This window comes from Sorghum bicolor, chromosome 5 (genome assembly GCF_000003195.3).
Source record: "Sorghum bicolor cultivar BTx623 chromosome 5, Sorghum_bicolor_NCBIv3, whole genome shotgun sequence".
NCBI lineage: Eukaryota > Viridiplantae > Streptophyta > Magnoliopsida > Poales > Poaceae > Sorghum > Sorghum bicolor.
Window position 1 is genome coordinate 17399457 of NC_012874.2, and position 23461 is coordinate 17422917.

The 23461-nt window shown below is 42.1% G+C and overlaps 1 protein-coding gene across 1 annotated transcript; it reads right to left on the reverse strand.

Moving 5' to 3' along the window:
- LOC8060071 (dirigent protein 1) lies at positions 11913 to 12814 on the reverse strand. The gene has a single exon (XM_002450611.2). It carries the CDS (start codon positions 12795 to 12797, stop codon positions 12084 to 12086), a length of 714 nt encoding a protein of 237 aa, XP_002450656.2. The 5' UTR covers positions 12798 to 12814; the 3' UTR covers positions 11913 to 12083.

Below are 23461 nucleotides of genomic sequence, written 5' to 3' on the forward strand. Positions count from 1 at the left end.
GGAGCTTCCATTCTCGAACAACTTTAATCTTTTCCTCATCCACCTCCACGCCATAAGCTAAACTAACAAAACCAAGAGAGAAACCTTGTCGGTTCAAAAAATACACTTGGCAAGGATGCAATTTTTAATATATGACTTGGATATTTATCGTTTATCATATATTGTTTATGACTTGTGACACCCCTGTTATTGAGTATATGGTTAGCTCTCCATCGCTTGTGCAATTGATAGGCATTAGGTATAAATATAAATCGACAACTTGGTAATACTCTAGGTAAAATGCTACAATGGTGTACTTAATATGTGCTCTTGCGGATAGATTTCTTTTTATCTTTATATTTTTTTAGTCACATGAAATAATAGTTTAGAAATCCCTATAACATCTTTAGCTCTATTACTAGGGATGACAACCTAGTTGCTTGCAGGAGGTGTAGGTAGTCAATAGGTGAGTAATTTGAATCTAAGTGTTGCATTAATAAATATCAATAGGCAGTAGGACTTATGATTTGGTGGCACAAGAAAGGAAAATGTGTAGGCAGAAAGGTGGCAATGGTATATATAAACATATACCTTCCTAGTGGCACAACGTACATCAGATACAAACCAAGAATACCAAAGTGCATTCACTATCCCTTGGCTTGCCCAAATAAGCGAACCCCCTTAATCGTGAAACTTCCTCTAGCACCTAGATATAGAGCAGCCCCTGCTACACCTAGATGTCGGTAATATACAATCTTGAAGGCCTTCTCCCAACAACACTGTCACTGCTAAAGGAATTGGCGAAGGAGCACCATGGTAATTGTTGACACTTGCTAACACCACTTGAATACTAGGTTGTCATCCCCATCATGGCACTAGAGTGTACTATGGTATTTATACGCACACAGATAAATCCGCAAGCGCACGGATACCGTTATAGCTTTTACCCGGTTAAAGGTTTTATCGTATCCACAGGGAAACGGGAGAACTGATATACGCTCTAACTTAACCTAGATTGATAGATAGGTGTAAATAGGAAAGATGGTAGAATTGAATAAGAACAATATTAAAGGTATGATAACAATGGGTGATAATATGGGAATAGAGAGTAGAGCAATCTAGTATATGGGCGATGGTAGGAGAATAGAGAGGGTAACTAGGGTTTCTCTACTTCAAAGGGGTATGTCTATGTCTAGGACGAACCACGTGATAAGAATACACCATAAACGATGCTTATCCATAGGCCGATAAACACTACCAGTCCTGCTAACGGGAGGTGGACTACAGAGGACCAACGTAGCTGTCACATACGCGGCCTACCACACGATGTGGCTAGACAGGGGATATCCACAAGTAATCTAGGTCTAAGCACCACGCTTACACCTATACTACAACTCTAACCTATATGGTCCTATAGATTAAAAGTACTCAAAAGAGTTGTGAACCAGAACATACATGGATAGTAACTGCATAATAAAATAGAAGTAGATTACCAGAGTCATCCCATGAGCAAGCATGATTAGAGCTTGATCATGGCGAAGTACAACCGGAGGAAGAACCGACAGGCCGGCCTCTCCTCCAATCCTCCCTCGCTCTCCATCTTGCTACTACTAGATCTACTATAGTTTAGAGAATAGAGGAGAGCTCTCATCTCCAAACCATAGCTTTTGCTCTGTCTATGAATAATGAATAGGGATCGAAGAGGTGCCTCCTCCAAGGGCCAGGGGGGCTGCTTATATAGCCCTTCCAAATCAATGTGGGCCGTCGGATCAAACCGACCTTAATCGCACGGTTTTCCTTGATCCTTTAGGTCGGTGGAGCATAATCCGCGAGGCGGAGCCAGATTGGTCTAGATGACAGGGCGGGCGCCCTGCCCCCGGGCCCGCTCGGCTTCCCATTCGTTCCCGTGGCTTCTGGAGTCTTCTAGATGATAGAAAATTGGCGCACACGTTAATATCTCTATGTAAACCCAACATGTGGGCCTTTCCTCCTTATTTCCTGATAACCCCCTGCAGAAATAGACAAACACCAAAACTCATAGAATTCTGTCAGATAAAACCCTAAGTCTAGGTGTTGGTTGCATTTGAATTCTTTTCTTTATTTATTTGATGATTATATTTGGTACTTAAGGACCGTCAACAACTCCCCCAAGCTTACCTCTTGCTCGTCCCTGAGCAAGGGTGGACTCAAGAGTTTCTGCAGTGGTTTCATGTCTTAAAGGTACACATGTGTTCAAACAAGATTTCATCTCTGGGTTAGGGTAAACTGTTAAGATTTTAACTTACTCATATTACCTTCCACCATGGCGCTTGTAACCATCACTTGTGTCTTGAGCAGTTAAAAGATAGAACGGTCAAGTCAAGCGCCATGTCTCTTGTTCTTGATCAACTATAGCTCTGGAGTTTTTGCAAATTTTCAAATAAAACTCAGAGATTCCTGTATGACTCATTCTAGTCTTTCTTTTGTGGTATTTTTGGATCCTCACCAAGGCAGTGATGATATATGCCTTCTCTCAAAGTATGTCTTATTTGTGGTATGAGGCATAGTGATATTGCCTTCTCTCTCATCCTACTCTAATGAGGCTTTAATATCTGGAGCTCATAGGTGGGAGACAGCTAATACATACTTACAAGACATTTATGCATAGTCAAACCATGGATCCAGAGAAACAAGTTAATAAGTCAAATCTATATGTGCATGTGTGGCGAATGAATGGTGTATGGTGATGATGGTGAAAACAACGGTGAAAGTCTAATTCTATTTTTGCTCTTTTGAGGGGATACATACCTTTCTTGCACTTTGAAGCTTTTTGAGGGGAATGAGATGCTCTATATTTTCTTTTTCTTTTCTCTCAGGTGGGTATCTTGTACCCCTAATTCTACTGTCGGACACTTGTCCATTTTTACCTCTCGTCTCACTTTTTCTTTTCTTCGAGGTTCTGGGCACTTGCCCCTTTGTATTTCCTCGTATTTTTCATTTTTTTAAAGCACTCACCCTTCTGGAATAATGTAGCAAGTGCTAGTAACCAAAATATCTCGAGCATTTATTTAACTAGGAAAAGCAGGAATGGGATAATGTTTTTGGCTATTCTCTCCCGGATAGGAGTAGAATAATTTTGGGTGAATCTGGAGATGGAAATGAGTGGATGTATGTGGATGCGTACTTTCGGAGAAGAAGCAGCATGTATGAGTGAACGTGCAAGTGAATCTAGATTTTAACCGCATGACAAGCTCCTAAGGGTCTACACAGCTTGACCACACTCAATGTTCATAAGTAGTAAAAAGTAAATGTGTGGTTCATTGTCTAATAAGCATGTGTATATGGCTGTGGTAGGATTTTAAACTCTCATCATACAGGAACTCATCATTCAACATTTTAAAGATTTTCAAAGATAAAATTCTCCAGAATTCTAGCATCTCTAGGAACAGATAAACAGCAGCTCAACCTTCCCATATCATATCCGTTAACGACTTAGACTTTAGATCAAGTACTCTTCCCACATGTTCAGGTTTAGAGCAAATCTTAATTCATAACAGTCATGCCTAAACTTGAGAGAGAATTCAATTTTGAGAACTAGTCATGGCAGAGCAACTATTCATCATTTCCATATGAGAGCCTATCATGAGGGTTCATAGAAAACTTTATTTATTTATTTAGCAAACTAAGAAAAGATATATATATATATATAAGCATAAAATCTTTATTTGGGTTTTTATGATTATGCATCTTTTTATTATTTGAGTAAAGTATAAACGCGAATATAAACACTTAGCTGGATAAATGGGGGTGCTCTCACCCAAGCTGGATTTTGACGTAATTTCTTCTGATGTAGCTAGCAGGTGGCGGAGGTGTATTTGAATGTCGGCAGCACCCTGACAGCGATTTAGGATGTCCTCCGTCTGCTAGTCTTCTTTGATCCTTGAATTCTGTGGAGCTCAAATAGACAACAAAGCTTTGTAGAACTGGTTAAGTGTTCACATAAAATCTCTTAGCCATTATCATGTTGAGCTTCCTCTAATAAATATTACTCTCTTTGGTAGGATCATAAATTTATTTTTATATTTTCATTTTTATAGGACAAGAATATTTTTATTTTTACGCCACCACAATGAATGTACTTATGGGTTTTATGCCACGAGCATACTCACATGGGGCTTACTATTTTTAACATTTTTAATTTCTTTTCAAGATAGCATGATTAACTAACAAGCTATTTAAGGAAAGTAAATAATTTACGGAAAAAGGGAATGCAGAAAGGATAAATATGGATAACTACCGATTTTACCTTTCGGCGAGGGTTCAATGTTTTAAGTCTTCTGAACAAGACTTCTCACTGTGTTTATTCTTTAGGTGCATTATTTGATTTAGGTGTGGACCTTGACGTCTGCACCTCTTGATACGGTGTCACCCATGTTCTTCGTTTGCCCAGCAGTTCGAAGTGCGACGTTGGCAGTATCTTGCACAGTGTGTTTGTGCTCGTAGATCCAGGTCCACTTGGTAGAGTCTGGGAGTTGAAAAATCCTCCATGTTTCTAAAAATGTGTCGTGCTCATAGAGACAAGGCAGAGATCAAGTGCATGGGTCCTGTTGGTGGAAAACAACAACAAAACCAAACGTATATTTATTCTTCTCTATCCTTAAGCATAGGGAGCAAGACAAGTTGATGGGTGATAAGATCATGAGTGTAGCATTTAAAACATTTGTCAGATCAGATCGCTCAACCTAATGGAAAGATAATCTATCTGTGTATATATCTTATTCTTTATATCTTCCCAAAGATTGAATGTGCAACATTTTAGCTCATATGATTAGGAGTGTGGGATCATGGAGGTAGTACTAGGAACAAAGATTAAAGGACTAAACATGCTGAATCAGTTGGGTTGGTTAATTTGGAGTTATAAATCATACATGTTTGTCTCTTTATTTTTGTGAACGCCGGAACCAAGGAGAAGCTTATAAAAGTGATAGTCACATATCTTAATATGTTACCTTAATTGAAGAGTGATGGTACCATCTCACCTTGTGGAAGCTTCCCATTCGTAGTGGCTGTGTATCTTGTTTATGTACTTTGTCTCCTTCCATGGATCATCTCTCTATGATGAATGAGCTATGTCCTTCTTGTGTAAATTGTTGAACTTCATGTGTCTCTCTCTTCATCTCTGATGTGAGTTTATCTCAGGACTTCCCAAATCGATATTGAAAGTTTTTCTGCAGGGGTTAGTCCAACAAAATATACCAATGTCTACACAAGCAGTTTTTTAGTTCAGTAACCGAACTAAACTCCATGTCTAATCAGATTAAGGAAGGCTGTTTAACCTAAGCACCATGCTTAATTTAAAAGCCAATAGAAGTATGTGCAGTACTTTCAAACTAACACTTACTAGGATAAACAAAGGTAGCGTGATAGCTTTTATAGAGATCTACTCAAGTGGAGATGAAGTAGTGTGATTAGTATTTAACAAATTGAGCATGTCTCAAAGATAGGGACAACTAACATAGCAACATAGCAAATGATGTTTTTATGTAAGGTACTCCCCCAAGCTTGAATTTTGCAAAATTCAAGTTTGGATGAATTTAATTCAGTGTTGCATGATGATTGGTTGGACATACCTTGTGCTTCTCATTCATCCGATCTTCTTGCTCGAATCCTAGAAAGGTTAGTGACAAGAATACCCGAAGGAATATTTTTACAATTATCCTCATATGCTCAATGCACAAGGCAATGTTGCAAAAAATTAAAAGCTCATGTTACGATCTGATTAGTGCTTATTTGAGGACACTAAGCTTGTCCTTGGGAAACCATCAGTTTATGTTGGCGAAGTGGTTTCCCCTCCGACGTCAACCTTTGTATATCGAGATCTGCAATATTTATTATAGACATATGCATCGACAACCGCCCTTTTAAAGTTTTTGTAAATAGAAAGGAAAAGGGGGTTGGAGATCTCAAATGTGGTGATGTTGGAGAGACCAATAGATTGAGAAGATGCTTCATATGAGCATGGAGTAAACGAAGTGGCTATGAAATAAATTCTATGCTTATTAATGTTATCTTTGTCTCTAATCTGAATGTTCATAGTTTCTCTTGGATTGGTCCCGTCTATGTCCTCTTCTATAGAAGGGTGAATCTCATATTCAAGGGGAGTTAAAGACTCAACATCTGAAATTGAGTCAAGGTCAGAATCCATTAAGGCTTGTTCCTTGTCCTTCCATTCTACACATTCCAGCCATTTATAATTTGTGATCAAGACAAGGGAGCTGATAGAATCTTCTATATGGCTTAGCTATCCTTCTGTGGCATTACTTAACATGTCAACCTCATGGTCTTTATGACTGCTATGGTATGATTGTTTTGATGGATTACTAGGATCATCGTGAGACTGAAAAGTAGAGGGATAAGAGGGGTCTCTAAGGTCAAGGATTGATTTAGAATTTGTGAACATGGAAGGGGTGCAGATAGAATCTTCTATATGGTTTAGCTCTCCTTCACTTGATATGTCATCCTCGACTTCTTCATAACAGGAACCAAGACATTCTCTAAGAGAACCATTATTGCAAGGATTTGAATTATCCCTGCTTGAAGGTCTCTTATGGAACCAAAAGTCTAAACCATCAACATCTGAAAGATTTAAGGTCTGAATTCCTTCCTCCCTTGGACAATTTTGGGGTATTGATGGTTTAGGATCGATATCTAAAGTTTGGGATTGAAGTGGTTGTGATCTGGCTATAGAAACTTCTTCTTCTTGTCTAGGAACTGGTTCTTTCTCTTTCTCAGGGATATAAATGCTAGGAGACTTTTTGCTCATTAAATCAATCAAATTCCAAGCTTCACTAGCGGATAGGTGGTGGAAAGATCCTCCAGAGGCCGCATGAAGGGTTTGCTTATTTTCCCTACTAAGGCAATTAAAAAAGTGAATTAGAAGAACTTCTTCTGGAATAGAAAGCTTTGGGCTAGTGAGAGTAAGGTCAATAAAGCGGTCCCATGATTCGCCAAGAGATTCTTCTTCTAATTGTCTAAAAGAAAGAATCTCGAGCCAAAGATCCACCACTTTGGAGATTGGAAAATATTTAGAGAGAAAACTATTGTATAGCTACTTCCAATCTCCATGAGCACTTCCTATGTTGAGTTTATACCAATGTCTAGCTTTTCACGTTAAAGAGAACGGAAAGAGCTTCCATTTAAGGGTCTCATCAGACATGCCTTCAATGCGAAGGAGGTCACAGACTCGATAAAACTCTCTTAGGTGTGTGTATGGGTTTTCTTCACCTAAGAGAGGTTGTTTTTGAAGAAATTCTATGTATGCTGGGCTTATCTCAAAACTAGATGTCATGATAGGCTTTGAAGATTTTGGTGGTTCCAGATGTGTGCCCGTAGGTCTATTAAACTGATAGATAGACATGTTTGCATTCATGATAGGCCAGAGATCAAGGATTAGATAAGAAGAAAGAATGGCATAGATGAGGCAAAGGATAAAAGGAAATAAATATATATATATTTTTTATTATTTTTTTAGAACAATGATTAAGCTAGTTTGTAGTCAACTCAGCAACCATCTCCCCGACAACGGCGCCAAAAAGCTTGTTGACACTTGCTAACACCACTTGAATACTAGGTTGTCATCCCCAGCATGGCACTAGAGTGTACTATGGTATTTATACGCACACAGATAAATCCGCAAGCGCACGGATACCCCATTGTAGCTTTTACCCGGTTAAAGGTTTTATCGTATCCACAGGGAAACGGGAGAACTGGTCTACGCTCTAACTTAACCTAGATAGATAGATAGGTGTAAATAGGAAAGACGGTAGAATTGAATAAGAACAATATTAAAGGTATGATAACAATGGGTGATAATATGGGAATAGAGAGTAGAGCAATCTAGTATATGGGCGATGGTAGGAGAATAGAGAGGATAACTAGGGTTTCTCTACTTCAAAGGGGTATGTCTATGTCTGGGACGAACCACGTGATAAGAATACACTATAAAGGATGCTTATCCATAGGCCGATAAACACTACCAGTCCTGCTAACGGAAGGTGGACTACAGAGGACCAACGTAGCTGTCACATACGCGGCCTACCATACGATCTGGCTAGACAGGGGATATCCACAAGTAATCTAGGTCTAAGCACCACGCTTACACCTATACTACAACTCTAACCTATAGGGTCCTATAGATTAAAAGTACTCGAAAGAGTTGTGAACCAGAACATACATGGATAGTAATTGCATAATAAAATAGAAGTAGATTACCAGAGTCATCCCATGAGCAAGCTTAATTAGAGCTTGATCATGGCAAAGTACAACCGGAGGAAGAACCGACAGGCCGGCCTCTACTCCAATCCTCCCTCGCTCTCCATCTCGCTACTATCTAGATCTACTCTAGTTTAGAGAAGAGAGGAGAGCTCTCATCTGCAAACCCTAGCTTTTGCTCTATCTATGAATAATGAATAGGGATCGAAGATGTGCCTCCTCTAGGGGCCAGGGGGCCTCCTTATATAGCCCTTCCAAATGAATGTGGGCCGTCGGATCAAACCGACCTTAATCGCACGGTTTTCCTTGATCCTTTAGGTCGGTGGAGCATAATCCGCGAGGCGGAGCCTGATTGGTCTAGATGACAGGGCGGGCGCCCAAGGGGGGAGGGCGAGCGCCCTGCCCCCAGGCCCGCTCGGCTTCCCGTTCGTTCTCGTGGCTTCTGCAGTCTTCTAGATGATAGAAAATTGGCGCACACGTTAATATCTCTATGTAAACCCGACATGTGGGCCTTTCCTCCTTATTTCCTGATAACCCCCTGCAGAAATAGACAAATACCAAAACTTGTAGAATTCTGTCAGATAAAACCCTAAGTCTGGGTGTTGGTTGCATTTGAATCCTTTTCTTTATTTATTTGATGATTATATTTGGTACTTAAGGACCGTCAACACTAATGTAGAAACTATATAAGGTTGCCTTAGAGCTTTGTATATCTATCTGTATCTATGTAAGAAGAGTGTGTGGATTGCCAAGAAGCTCATCGAGCCCCAACTTAAATAAGCCACCCTTAAAGATGGAGAAGTGGAGACGAGTATTTAAGATCCACATGATTTATGGAAGATGAAGATTCCTACGGAAAGTAGTGTGGAAAGATGGTGTTCCTAGAAGTTGGGACACTATAGTCACTCATTGAGTTAATGTTCCATATGATGCTATTTAGATTCCCTAACATCATAGTAACTTAATGACATGTAATATCTAATGCTTGGGGAGGAAGGTTGGAATTTACCAGATAGCTAGGCTCCAATTACATTGGCTTAAATAGACTAACCTCAAGATACGCGTGGGGAATGCAATAATTGAGGTCCATGACATCTGCGGCCACCCACATGAGTCAAAGGCGATGGAGAAGTGGTGAAAAATGGGCGCATATGGAATGATCAATGTATGAAAAATAGGAGCATTTGGAGCTCATATTTTTGTTACGCAAGCATTGAAGAAGAGGTTATGATTGAGTCACATTAAGCTCATTTATAGCATCAGTGACTCAATCATCTCCTCTTCTCCAATGTCACATAAGTTGATCTTGAAGTCCTTCTCCAATGGCGCTAGAGTAGATGTAGGACAAGGGAGACCATGATGATAGGATACTATGTGCAAACTCAAGGTTTTCTCTAGTTTTTGTGATGCTTAGGGAGGAATAAGGTTGGTGTGTGCCAAATAGGCTCCCCTTAGGCCTAAACAGCCCCACTTTAAGTTTAGATTCATCGTACTTGTGCTCCTCGACCCATTCTTCATCCTCGACAATAATGTAGGTGTCGTAGATCATGCTGAAGAAGGAGGTGTCGCTGATGTTGATATGGTTGACTATGATGAACTCGTACCACCCATCCATGAACGATGTGCACATTTTGTTGTTTGTGGGGGTCCTCTTCAAGGCCACAAACTACAACTCCCCAGCCTTCTGCAACTCGACATCATGCTGGTCCTAGTAGCCACGTGCTATCTCAAAGTCCACTGGCATGTTCTTTGCCTCACACAAAATAGATTGATGAGAAATATAACACTGATAACTTGGAACATTAGTATGTTCTTCATCTCATGTGATTGCTCACCAGATACTTAACTTTGAAGTGGTGGTTCTTTAGGATCACTGCAAAACTCTTTGGTTCTGCGATGGGCAGGGAGAGTTGGCTACCACCAGCAATGAAGTAGTGCATGTAATGCTTTATGGCAGATGGTAAGGTCAAATACCTTGACTTTAATCTATGACTAGCCGTCATACCGCAATACAAGAGAGAACCCGTCTTGGAGGTCGAGCACACAGACGAAGTGCTTCCATCCCCAGTGGAGGTACAAGCGACCACCATTCGGAACACCTCCACCTATCATCAGACCAGGCATTGCTTATCGTCTAGCCAAAGCTCAAATTTTTGGTGAGCTCCGATGGCCTAGGCCATTGCCCTTGGTAGTTTCTGTGTGCACAATGATCAACATATAGCTAGATAAAGGGACAAGTTTATCCCCAAAGGTAAACCAGAGTAGATCGGATTTAACACACAAAAAATAGGCACTTACCAATATTTCTACATACAATCCAAGGAGAAGGATCTTGAGGCACTCCAGTTCACTCTGGCTCGATCCTGCCATGTCTTCCTATAGCCTACCATGCCAACATGGTACTTGACAGTGGGGGAGGTGGGGTGGGGGGCTTCTTCTTTTTCTATGCTTTTGGTGTAGTCACAAATGGAAGGTGTATATACATTGTTGGGACTAACATGTAAAAACCAGCGTCGAGGATACGCGGTCTCATAAATGAAAGGGTGATTGCAACTATGGTGTGGGTAGCTGGAAAACAACTCACCTACTATATTTACGGCTTGTTCATTGGACGGTCATGTAGGGCCAACGGCAATAACTCTGTATTTATGGCCGCTTCACTAGATGGTCATTTAGGGCCGGTGGCAATAATGCCTATCCTAGCTAGCTCACCATTCAAAATGACGGTACAATTCAGCCCCATTACCATCACTATATAGTTGGTTTTCCACATACGGTTTCATTCGGATGTCACTTCGTTCCAACCAACGGTGGAAGTAACACACCGATGCTTTAATAACTTCGGTAAAATATTACACATGCACCCCATGATGACGACGGAATATTCCTACATATTCTCCTTTCAGGATACTCTACATGACCTCGTATGAAAAAACTGCCAAAATAAAAGTTGTAGATCTCGAAAAGTTATGAAACTTTGTAGCTGATAATTTTTTCATTTGAAATCATCTTTTCATCGAAAACTACGTTCCAATTTGTCAAATTTGAAATTCAATTTTTGTAAATTAACTCAGATGTAGAAACTACCAATATAAAAGTTGTAGATCTTAAAAAGTTATATAATTTTATAGTTGACAGCTTTTTCATTTGAATTTGTTTAGAGCCTCAAACAATCAATATTTGCTCAGTTTAGGATAATATGTGGGGAACCAAACTCTATTATAGACACAACTAAGTAATGAGTGGAGTGGTAGAGGAGGCTACGTGTGAGGGAGATGTTGCGGGTTCGAATCCTACCGGCCGCGTGCGATTTTACACGAAAAAGTGCGCGACTTGCGATTTTTCTACTGAGAAACATAGAAATAGGTTTAGAACTATTTGTGCGATTTTACGCGAAAAAGTGAGCGACTTGTGATTTTTCTACTGAGAAACACAGAAATAGGTTTAGAACTGCTTGTATAGAGCTTTATTCTACTAGTGATATTTTTACTATACTTTAAGGTATTTTCAAAGATCATAGTCTCTGCTCGGGTTGATGTACTAGCTTATCTCTAATATAACGTGTAAAGCAAAATGTTTAATTATCCATAGCTTCTTTCCCTTCGGGTGGCCTCCACTCTCGGCCGTATAATAGGGATCCGAAGGACTCGATCTGTCCAATGTTTGTATAAGTTAGAGTAGTGTATGTCCAATCACGATGCAGTCTGACTCGAAAATGAGTTGTAATACAAAGTGTTTTCTTGATCCACCACACTCTCTCTCTCTCTCTCTCATGTTCATACGAGCTAAATGATGAGGCATGTGCAGAGTGTGATCCTAAAACAAATTAAAACACATTACATGATTATTGATAATTACATCTCCAAACTTTCCATGTCCATACTAGTTAGAGCAGCACATGTCCCTGGAACAAGGTTCGATTCACAGGTGAATTCGCATGATCCCTGGAACATTTGCAGGTGTATTTCGATCTTGACCACGGCGTTGTTGGTGCCGGAGTCGAAGGAGTGCGTCCTGAGCAGACCGTAACCGCTGGCTCCACGGAACCTGCCGGCTCCGCCACTGACCGCCAGCTCCGTGACCTCGTCAAAGAAGGCGCCCTTTCCCTGGACGACGAGGTAGCTGCCGTTGTGCATCCCCGCCGTGAACACTATGTTCAGGGAGAGTATCACAGCCAGCTGGTGCTGATCCACAAAGGTGTAGAACCCCTGCACGCGCCCCACTGCCGGTGACGCCGCGTCGGGCCCTTCTGTCAGTGGGTCGTCGATCACGATCGTGTCGCCGAAGCGGACATTGGGGACTCCTGGCAGCGGCCTCATGGCCCTCGCCACATGCACCGCCGTTGCCGGGCTGCCTGCTGTTGCCGTCACGACGTCGTGCACGTAGAACTGGAGGTGCGTGGTGGCGGTGGCGGTGGCGGTGGCAAGCGCCATGGAGATAAGTATCAGTTGGAGCTGCACGGTACTAAGCTTTCTTTTGGCCATGGTGTGATCAGGGAGAGAATGAAGGACAAAGGGGCTTTCTACTTGAACCGTGGAACGCAGCATGTGCTTATATAATTCGTCCATCGACAACACGAGAGGCTGCAGTTCCGAGTAAGTGTAAACGATTCCAGTCCTTTTTCATTGGAAGAACAGCTCTGCTGGGAGCCAAAGAACTCTGGTGCTCCTTTTTCGTCGGCACACCGGCGTACTTTGACCGCCGGCCGCTTGAACATGGCGTCCTTGACCGTCTACTCCGTTGATTAATTTATGTTTGTCATATATATAATGGTAAGGCACGCACGCAGACGTCCAAGACCCAGAGCTTACAAGTCTTTAACCAAGTTTTAGTATGTGTATATCAAATAAGAGAAAAATGAAAGGCTAAAGTCTTAGGCGTGCGTGGAAACCGGAGCAAGTCAAATGGCATCATATATTTTTGCCGTCGTTGGTCGACATCAACTGCAGTGTGCAACCCAGCCGATTGTATTTGCATTGGGACCACGTAAATTATTCTTATAAGGTTGTGTTTGGATGAATCAGGACTAGTGACAAGATAATTACTCCCTCTATTACAAATTATAAGAAATTCCAAAAATCTTAAATAGTCAAAGCATGTTTGATCAAAATTGAAAAAAATTACAAAGATTTATAACATCTAATAGATATACTATAAAAATATGATTAATTAAAAATTTAATGATACTTAATTGATATTATAAATAGTATTATCTTATCAAATAAATTTGGTCAAACTTGAGATCATTTGATTTGGGATAGAGGGAGTAGTAGTTAGTTAATTAATAATTAGTTCAGTGCTGTTTGGATCCCTGAGACTAATAAAACACAAAGTTGTTTAGAGCAAGTATAATAGCCGGCTTACAGTCGGCTAAATACTGAGGTGGAAGAGAGAGAAGAGAAGAGAGAGTAGAAACGGCTGTAAGCTTAGAGCCGACTTAGACACAAAAACCAATAAAGTTTACGAGAGAGACAAGTAAGTTATATATTAATGACCATGAGCTAACTACTATATAAGTGGACTGAAAAAAAACTTACAGCCAGGAGCTAGCTAGCCTTGCTCTTGTATCGCTGGTGGTTTACACCGCATGTCCATCTGTCCAACTGCAGTTCCTGCTTGCAAAGATCCCGCTATCTGCTTGTCGTGTGTGTTACGAGTGGAATGTAAAGTATGAGAGAACAGAGAGGAAGTGATTGAACTTGTTCTTATTCTTTATTCACTGATCGGTATTTATACAAGTCGAGGGGGGAGGGGAAACTCTCCCCCCAAGTAATCACGAAGCCCATGATGAGTCGTGGGGGATATCACGGAGGTGGAACCGGTCTTAACAGGCACATACAGGGTCGTGGGGGAAGTCTCGGTCTTGGAGCTATTAGGATAGATCTCCTGAGAGAGAATCCGAGGAGATGAGATCACCCTGATAAAATATTCGTAACACTCCCCATTGATCGAATCGCTTGTTGAGATCAATGAATCGTATTGCTCCTCCAAAAATTCCTGTAGGATAAAAACGAAGAAAAATACGTGTGTATATGTGCTATAGTAAAACTCCTTAAAACCGCTTGAGAAAAGGAGAAAGTTATAGCACTTAATGATTGCCTCATTGTAAACTAATATGAGAAAACCTTTACAGGAGAAAACTCATGTTGTAGTTTAGAGGTTGTGTCTTTGATAATCTTTTAAAAACCCCTGTGGGGAAAACAAGGAATATGACACTCTTGTGTTAATATTATCTCATTAAAAACTCCTTATGAGAAACCTTGTGAGGAAAAACTCATAGAGAGAATAGAGTATAATATGATGGTGTAGACATGCCAATGTCTAGGAGATTTCTCCCCCCGAACCTTGCAAATCCCTAAGTCGTCGCTTACCAATTCCTTTGACACATTTTTCAAATGGGGAAGTTGGTAGGGACTTAGTGAATAGATCATCGAGATTGTCACATGATTCAGTTTTCAAGATATCAATCTCTCCATTTTGTTGTAATTCATGAGGATAGAACAACTTTGGAGAGATGTGTTTGTTGATATTGCTCTTGATATAGCCTGTCTCCATCTGTGTAACACAAGCCACATTATCTTCATAGAAAATGGTTGGAGCTGTGATAGCTTTAAGACCACATGTCTGTTGTATGTGGTTGATCATTCTTCGAAGCCAAATGCATTCAGTGAGGCCTCATATAGTGCTACTATTTCAAAATGATTCATGGATATTGTTGCCATGGTTTGCTTGGATGATGTGCATGATATGGTGGTTCCATTTTGTAAGAATACGAAACCAGTTTGTGATCTACCATTATGGGGGTTTGATATCCAGCATCGGTGTATCCTATCATCTCAGAACTTGTTCCTCTTTGGAAGAATAATTTGAGATCCCTTGTGCCATTACCATATCTGAGGATCTGTTTTACTCCTGTCCAATGTCTCTTGGTAGGAGCAGCACCGTGCCTTGCTAGCAAATTCACTGTGAAAGCGATGTCAGGCCTAGTGCTATTGGCAAGGTACATCAGTGCTCCAACGGCACTAAGGTATGGGACATTAAGACCTAGGATTTCCTCCCCCTCATCTTGTGGTCTAAATGGATCAGTGTTTAGTCCTAAAGACCAAACGACCAAAGGGGTTTTGGAAGGATATGCTTTATCCATATTGAATCTCTCCAATACTTTCTTGACATAGGAAGATTGATGCACAAAGATTCTAGTTGAAAGATGCTCAAGTTGTAGGCCTAAGCAGATTTTAGTTTTACCCAAAACCTTCAACTCGAACTCCGTCTTAAGATGTTCGCATGCCTCATCAATATCTTGTTTGTGGTTGATGATATTATATTTAAACCATCAACATACACCGATATGATGCAGAATCCCATTTGGGATTTCTTGATGAAGAGACATGAGCAATCATCACTGATAGAGTAGCCCTTCTGCAGAAGGTATTCACTGAGTCGGTTATACCACATTCTTCCTGACTGCTTTAAGCCATATTGTGATTTCTGTAGCTTTACACAATACATGTTGCGGTTTGCATTTTGATTCGGTATTGGGATTCCCTCAGGAACCCTCATGTATATGTCTAAATTGAGTGACCCACAGAGATATGCAGTTGCTACATCCATCAACTGCATAGATAGATGATTTTGTACAACTAGAGAGATTAAGTATTGGAATGTTATTCTACCCATGACTGGAGAGTATGTTTTATTGAAGTCAATGCCAGGTCTCTGCGTGAACCCTTGTGCTACAAGCCTCGCTTTGTATCTCACCACCTCATTGTTCTCGTTCCGCTCTCGGATGAAAACCCACTTGAATCCCATAGGGAATACTTGTGGAGGTGTAGGTATTACTTGTGAGAATACCTGCCTTTTTGTGAGCAAGGATATTTCTGCTTGGATTGCATCCTTCCATTGGTTCCAGTCCGAGCACGTTTTGCACTCTGCCATGGTCTGTGGATATGGATCATTTTCAAGGATTTCGGCAATCATTGCAGAGAAATATGAGTCGACAATTGTAGTCTTTCTATCAAATGATTCTCTGGTTTCTGCATAATTGATGGAAATTTCATGGACCCGTTCCCATGCATCATCATTTCCCAAGATGGTCGCATCACAGTATTCTGATGTCACAGCATTAGTAATTGAGTGAACTGTTGATGTGGGATGTGAAGATTGAACCTCCACTAGGTGTTTCTCAACATGAGGTTGAGCTACATTTACTGGATTGAAAGATTTGGTCTTCCGTTTCCTTTGCTTGCTAGAAGCTATATCCGTGGAGATAGCCATACTTCTCCACATCTTACTAGGGAGTTGAGTAGTTTTGTTTGGTCTCACTACTCTTTCTGGTACATTTCTTGTTGGATTATAGGATTTTGTAACACTCTTATAATCAGTAAATGCGTCTGGCACATTGTTTGCAATGTGTTGCAAATTGATGATTTTCTGAACTTGGAGTTGAGACTCTGCAGTATGTGGATCTGAGTTGGGTATGTCTGGGGCATCCCAATTGATTTCCTAGCATTGTTTGTGATGTGGTAAGTCTCCTCCTAATGCCGAAAATGATCTTCATTGAAGATACAATGAGCATACTAGGCTGTAAAGAGGTCCCCTGTGGTGGGCTCTAGATACTTTATGATCGATGGATATTTGTATCACACATAGATCCCCAATTTTCTATAGGGGCACATTGTTGTATGCTTTGGTGGTGAGATCGGTACGTATGTAGCGCAACCGAACTTTCACAAATGGGAAATGCTTGGGGGATTTCCATGTACTAGTTGCAACAGGGACGTTGCATGGTATGCAATTGGTCGTAACTGAATCAGTTCAGCAGCGTGTAAGACTGCATGACCCCAACATGAGGTTGGTAGATTGTAATTCTGCAATAGCGGTCTAGTAATGAGCTTAATTCTCTTCATGAGAGACTCGGCTAACCTATTTTGTGTGTGGACATATTGGACAGAATGTTGTACTTGTATTCCTAAGGCCATACAATAGTCATTGAAGGCACAAGAGGAAAATTTGGCAGCGTTATCCATCCTAATGGATTTTATTTGGTGTTCAAGATGTTGCGCTTTGAGTTTGATAACTTGCGCAATAATTTTGGTAAAGGTATGGTTCCGTGTCGATAGGAGGGACACATGAGACCATCGTGTGGATACGTCTATTAGAACCATGAAGTACCTGAACAGTCCCGATAAAGGATTTATCGGACCACATATGTCGCCTTAAATTTGTTCAAGTACTTGAGTGGTTCAACTTTTATTTTGAGGGAAGAGGGCCTCAAAATTAATTTCCCTATTGCACATACGGTGCAAGTATAATATGAGGATTGGGGAAATCTTGCATTGGTTAGTGAGTGACCAACAAAATTACTAGTAATTTTTCTCATCCCTATGCCAGGGTGACGAAGGCGTTCATGCCAAGTTTGGAATGCATTGACATTCTGAAAAATTACTTTGTACGCAATATGTTGTACGGGTTTTATGTATGAACAGTACAATCTAGACAAAATTGAAGGAATTCTTTCGAGAGTATCTCTGTCATATCCGTGATCCTTTGTAATGAGGAGGAATTCCTCATTATTTTGGTGATGTGTTTCGATATGATACACATTTTAGCGGATATCTCTATAACTCAATAAGGTATGAGTCGAATTGGGATACAAAAGTGCATCCTCAATTGTAATCGTTGTACCCATAGGGAGCGTAATAATGGCTCGTCTAGAGCCTGCTATTAAGGCATCGTTCCAACGATTGTTAAAACATTTCCTTTGCTCTTTGTGAGACTTTAGAAATATTTTCTTTCCCTGAGTATAGAGTTAGTGGTGCCACTGTCCACTAGGCACATTTCCTCATCCATTGGACTGACTCTTGTAAAATATATGAAAATAGAGAATATAATAGAGAACGAAATTCTCAACATGAATATATATGGAATATAAACATTTATTGATATTAAATTGTGCATAAGTCATTGAACATCAAAAAGTGTGCAGAAAAAACAAAATGTCAATTATTACAATCCCAAAGACGAATGATAAAATTAAAATCTCAAATGACTATGAATCTAGTTGTAGTCACCAAAAAGATCATCAGAAGTGTATTCGATGATCATGTTGTAGCTGGATTCATTTGTCTTGCTATCAATTGGAGGAGGCGCCATTGTGTTGCTCGGTCTCGCTATGGCAGGGTTGGAACATCTTGGGGTTGCCAGATCATTGAAGTGTGCTTCAGATGATTGTCCACCTTGGTTGGAGTATCCTCGTCCCACGGAATGCAAGTACACTTCCACAAGGTGCTTAGGGGTGTGGCATTTCTTAGTCGGGTGGTTGTAGCAACCACACTTTGTACAAGTTGAGGACTTGTCTTTTGACTTAGAGTTGCTGCCTTTGCCCTTAGCACCTCGAGGCTTACGGGGTCCCTTGCGCTTGTTTTTGCCTTTGGCGGATCTAGGATTGCCATTCTTGTTAGCATCCTTTGGTGTCTGTTTGTGAGCATTGGCATGTACTTTAGGCAAGGGCTTGGCACCGATAGGGCCTTGATTGGAGTTCCAAATGAGGAGCTCATTGTGCCTCTTAGCCTGAAGTAATGGTTTAATGAGATTAGAATAGACTGTGAATCCCCTCTCACGGTATTGCTATTGGAGGATCATTTGAGCGGGAAGCATGGTAGACACAGTCTTTTTAATTTTCTCCACGTCTCTTGGCTCCTTTTCACAAAATTCAGTTCGGAACTGAGTTTGTGCATGGCATGGTTATACTTATTCATAGATTTGAAATCTTGAATGCGGAGGTGGTTCCACTCATGAGTGGCCTCCGGGAGAATAATAGCCTTTTGTTGCTCATACCGCTATTGCAAAGCAAGCCAGAGAGCCTGTGGATCGTCTTCAAACAAATATCTAGCTTTGAGATCTATATAGATGTGGTTCCTTATTATGTATAAGGCATGGTGCTTGGATGGTTGAGACAATGGAGCATCTCCCTGTTTGGGAGTGTCAATTGCCTTGTATATTCCACGTAACGAAAGACTCACTTTGAGATCCATCACCCATGTAGAGAAGTTGTGTCCATCAAGAGTTAGCTCGGAAAATTCCTTCTTAGAAGAAACTTGGGCGTCAGACTCTTTGGTGGTCATTGGCTACATATGTTTTTGTATAAATTTAATTAATTGCGGGGTTGTAAAATTAACAAGAATGCAATTTCATATTTATATAACAATGTAAATTGTATATGTAAAGCAATGTAAAATTGCGTATGTAAGACAATATAAAATTGCGTATGTAAATAACAAGGTAAACTTGCTTATGTGAAGTAAGGTAAACTTGCATATGTTTTATGGTATATTAATTTCTCATTTTGTGGAACATAGGTAATCACCATGAGGTGTAGACCGTTATATATTTTTCGCTTTGGGATGTAGTTCTTGTATGTTTATTATTAAATTTGGGAGAGCACTTTGAGGAATAAATCCCGCAGTAGTATGAGTGCTACCTTGTGGTCGCCAAAATAATAATAAAGTAATTTAGTGAAAAAGAGCGTTCCAAATAGTTAGAAAAATTGACCACAAAAATATTTACATATGTACATGTGATAGGGAATTGTAAAAACAAAACACGTTCGACATGCAACAAATTTTCCATTCAGAATATAATTGCGAAATATAAAAATATTTATAATGCAATATACATTAGTGTCTAAAATTTACAGAAAAATTAGACTATATAACTGATGTAATATTTACATCAGTGCAATATAAATAAGAAAAAGCCAATGATAACTTACCCAGACTGAAAGCTCGCAGACCCCAACCTGGGCCTGGGCCACCAATTTGGCCCAACTAGGGTGAGGGAGGATGGGCCATATATAAAGCCAGGGGCTAGGGTTTCCAAACCCTAGCCCTAAGCCACCAGGTGCCGCCAACAGTAGTTGCTGCAGCCACCGCCGCTGTTAGAGGACCTGGGGAAGCGTGCCCCTACGCGTGGCCCATGGGGCCTGCCTCGATCCGCGTGTGTGGGGCCGCGGTAGAGGAGTGAGGATGTCACACCGGTCGTGAGGTCGTGTAGGTGGCCGTGCCGTGTAGACGCGTGGAGGAGCCGAGCGAAGCCGTCAGGCGGGAGCCACCGTGCCGTGGTGCCGCGCTCAAGCTGTGCAGGAAGCTGGCGAGGACGGGAGCCACCCCGGAGCCACGCGAGGTGGGCCGTCGCGGTGGGTCGCCATTGCGCGTTGAGGTCGAGCGCCTTGGCCGAGCGTCATGTCCTGTGCGGCCGAGGGCGTTGGCCGCGATGAGAGCGGCTGAAGCCGCGTAGACAAGCGGCCGTGGTTGAGCCACGCGCGCGGTCAGGTGGAGCCGTACCGCCGAGTCGCCCGTTCGCGGCGTTGTGGCCATGCGGGGTCGCCGGCGTGCTACCGAGCCGCGGCTGCCGTGGCCACCGAGTAGTCGGTTCATGCCATGGTGGCTGCGCGGGGTCGCCCGCGTGCTGCCAGGCCACAGCTACCATGGACGTCGTTCGGCGAGGCGCGAGGAGCCGTTCGTTGCCGAGCAGCAGCGCCCTCTACTCCTCCCCCTCCCTGTGACGTTCTCAAACCGGGGGGAGCGCGTCCCCGAGCCGAAGGCCCATGGGGCACGCTGATCCACATGCGGCAGAGACGTGGAGGAGTTGGCAGTGGTGGTGGTGATGCATCGAGCTCTGGGTCGACGAAGTACACCGGCAGCCGAGTCGGTGCCGACATCCGTGCCGTGATGGTCAGTGCAGATGGACGGCTTGGAGGCGGACTTTGCGCAACCCGCTCGGGAGACGGCATCGGTGTCGGGTAGTGATAGCCAACGGCTCTATGGCTAGTGATAGCCATTGGCTAGCCACAATGGATGGTGGCGGTGGTGGGCACGGGCCATCGCCGTGGAGCGGGCACCTTGGCCGGGGTGGAGGCGGCAAGGAGTGGACCGGCGCTAGAGGTGTCGGTGGAGTCGGTGCCCTCGACGGTGGTACCACAGGTGGAGCCATGGATGGCGCCGCGGGCAGAGCCTCGAACGACACCACCGAACGTCATGATGGAGGAGCGAGGTTTGCACGTCGATGTCCCATGAAACGACGTCATACAAAGCAACGCCAGCGATTCCTATCGAGGTTATAGCGTTCGCCCTGAAGGCGATAGCCGCGAGACTCTCCAAGGAGTTCCCGGATGTCCTCCAGTAGTTCCGTCTGAAGGCGGTTGTTGCCGAAGTGTACGTATGCCCAAAGTACGGGCACGATTCATCGTCATCCAGATGACTTGTAGGATGAGGGAAGCCATTCAGGTAGAATTACGGCGACGGAACGACATGTTTTACCTCGGGGGTGAAGGTCGATCCCTCGACGATGTTCTTACCACACGAGCAATTCCCTCTGGGGCAAAGAAAGATTGATGTGCTGATAACGTGTTACGAGTTAAATGCAAAGTACGAGAGAACATAGTGGAAGTGATTAAACTCGGTGCCATTCTTTATTCATTGATCGGTATTTATACAAGTCGAGGGGGAGGGGAAACTCTCCCCCAAGTAATCACGAAGCCTACGATGAGTCGTGAGGGATATCACGGAGGTAGAACCGGTCTTCATGGGCACGTATGCGGTCATGGGAGAACTCTCGGTCTTTGAGCTGTTAGGATAGATGTCCCGGAAAAAAAATCCGAGGAGATGAGATCACCTCGGATAAAATATTGGTAACACTGTGCTCACCCAAACTTTTTGCTTTCTTGGCGATTTGTGTCCCTTGGTCGCCGGAATTGTAAACAATATGTTGTATTAAAATAATGTTCTGGATAAATAAGCATAAATTAAAATAATACTACAGTGCACTTGTTCGATCTATGAGTACAAATAATTCATACAAATAAAATTGTTCATACAAATTTATTTTTTGAAACACACATAGGTAGCTACTGTTCTCTACTTGCTATCAAAGCATTAGCCGCGCCTAGGCGGGTGTCAGTTGGGATTGAAACGCACGGCCCCCTCGATAGAGATCCGGTGGGCCACGGTCTAGCGACCATAGATCCACACACCTTTGCCGAGAGGCCATAGATCCACACAATGTGTCAAGCATGGAGGAGGCTACTTCCTCTGTTCCTCCTAGTCCTAGAACCGCGTGACGCCAACAACGTGCCGGAGGGCTGCTTCATCTGCACCGCCAAGGAGCCTCCACCCGAGCCATGTGTCGCCCTATGCAGGGTGCAGGTAGGAGCTGTGCGATCCATTGTCGGATCCAGCCGTCCCCTTCAGCTGGTGGAGAGAGGGAGAGAGAGGTGGATTTCGTCAGAGAGCGGGGCTAGGTCTGTGTGAGTGAGAGCGAGTGTTTGGGGCTTGCGGCGTAGTGGAGCGGTGTAGTGAAAAGCAGGCAATGGTTGCAGTGGTTTTAAATGAAGCCTAATGAATATCAGTCGTCCGTGTATTGATCCAATAGAAAGGCACGAGATGGAGTTGAGTTGGGCTAAATATGAGCATCATTTTTAGGCCCAACTAGAGTATGGTGATTTTAAAATCATACGCTGTGACGATTCAAATAAATCTGTCACAAGTTAGCGGGCTAGAAATATCCACTGGTGCATATCTATGACGGAAAAACCAATCATCACAGATTGCATTTAACAGTGAGAATTTGTAAATTTGTCACCGAGAATCCGTCACGCATTAACAAGTTTCTTGTAGTGTAGGTTCCCATAGATGTCTTTGCATGTTCATCAGTCATAGTCTTGAAGCATTGGAAAACCCTGTGGCAAAAAACCAAAATATACCGATATATCATGCAAAAATAAGGAGAAATACCATGATATATATAGCTCCAATGTGAATAGGCCCTTTAGGTATTCCCAAAGACATAGTGTAAAAACAGTTTGATTAGGGATCAATATGTCATAAATATTATCTTCAAAACAACTCTGAGGAAAATAGATAATATGACATTTACTATGTGTTACCATTAGCTCATTAAAAATTTTATGTGAAAAAACTCCAGAAGAGTAAAACTCATATGAAGGAAAAAGAGTGTAACATGATGTTGAAATTGGTTATATTTTAAAGAGTTTCTCCCCTGATTCTTACAAGTCTCTAAGTCTTCTCAGACCAAAGCCCTCAACACTTTTATGGAATATGGAGTACGGTAGAAATTTTATGAATAAATCTGCTAGATTATCACATAATTTAGTTTGCAGGCTTTTGATTTCTCCATTCTTTTGGAGCTCATGGGGTAGAACAACTTGTGTGTTGGG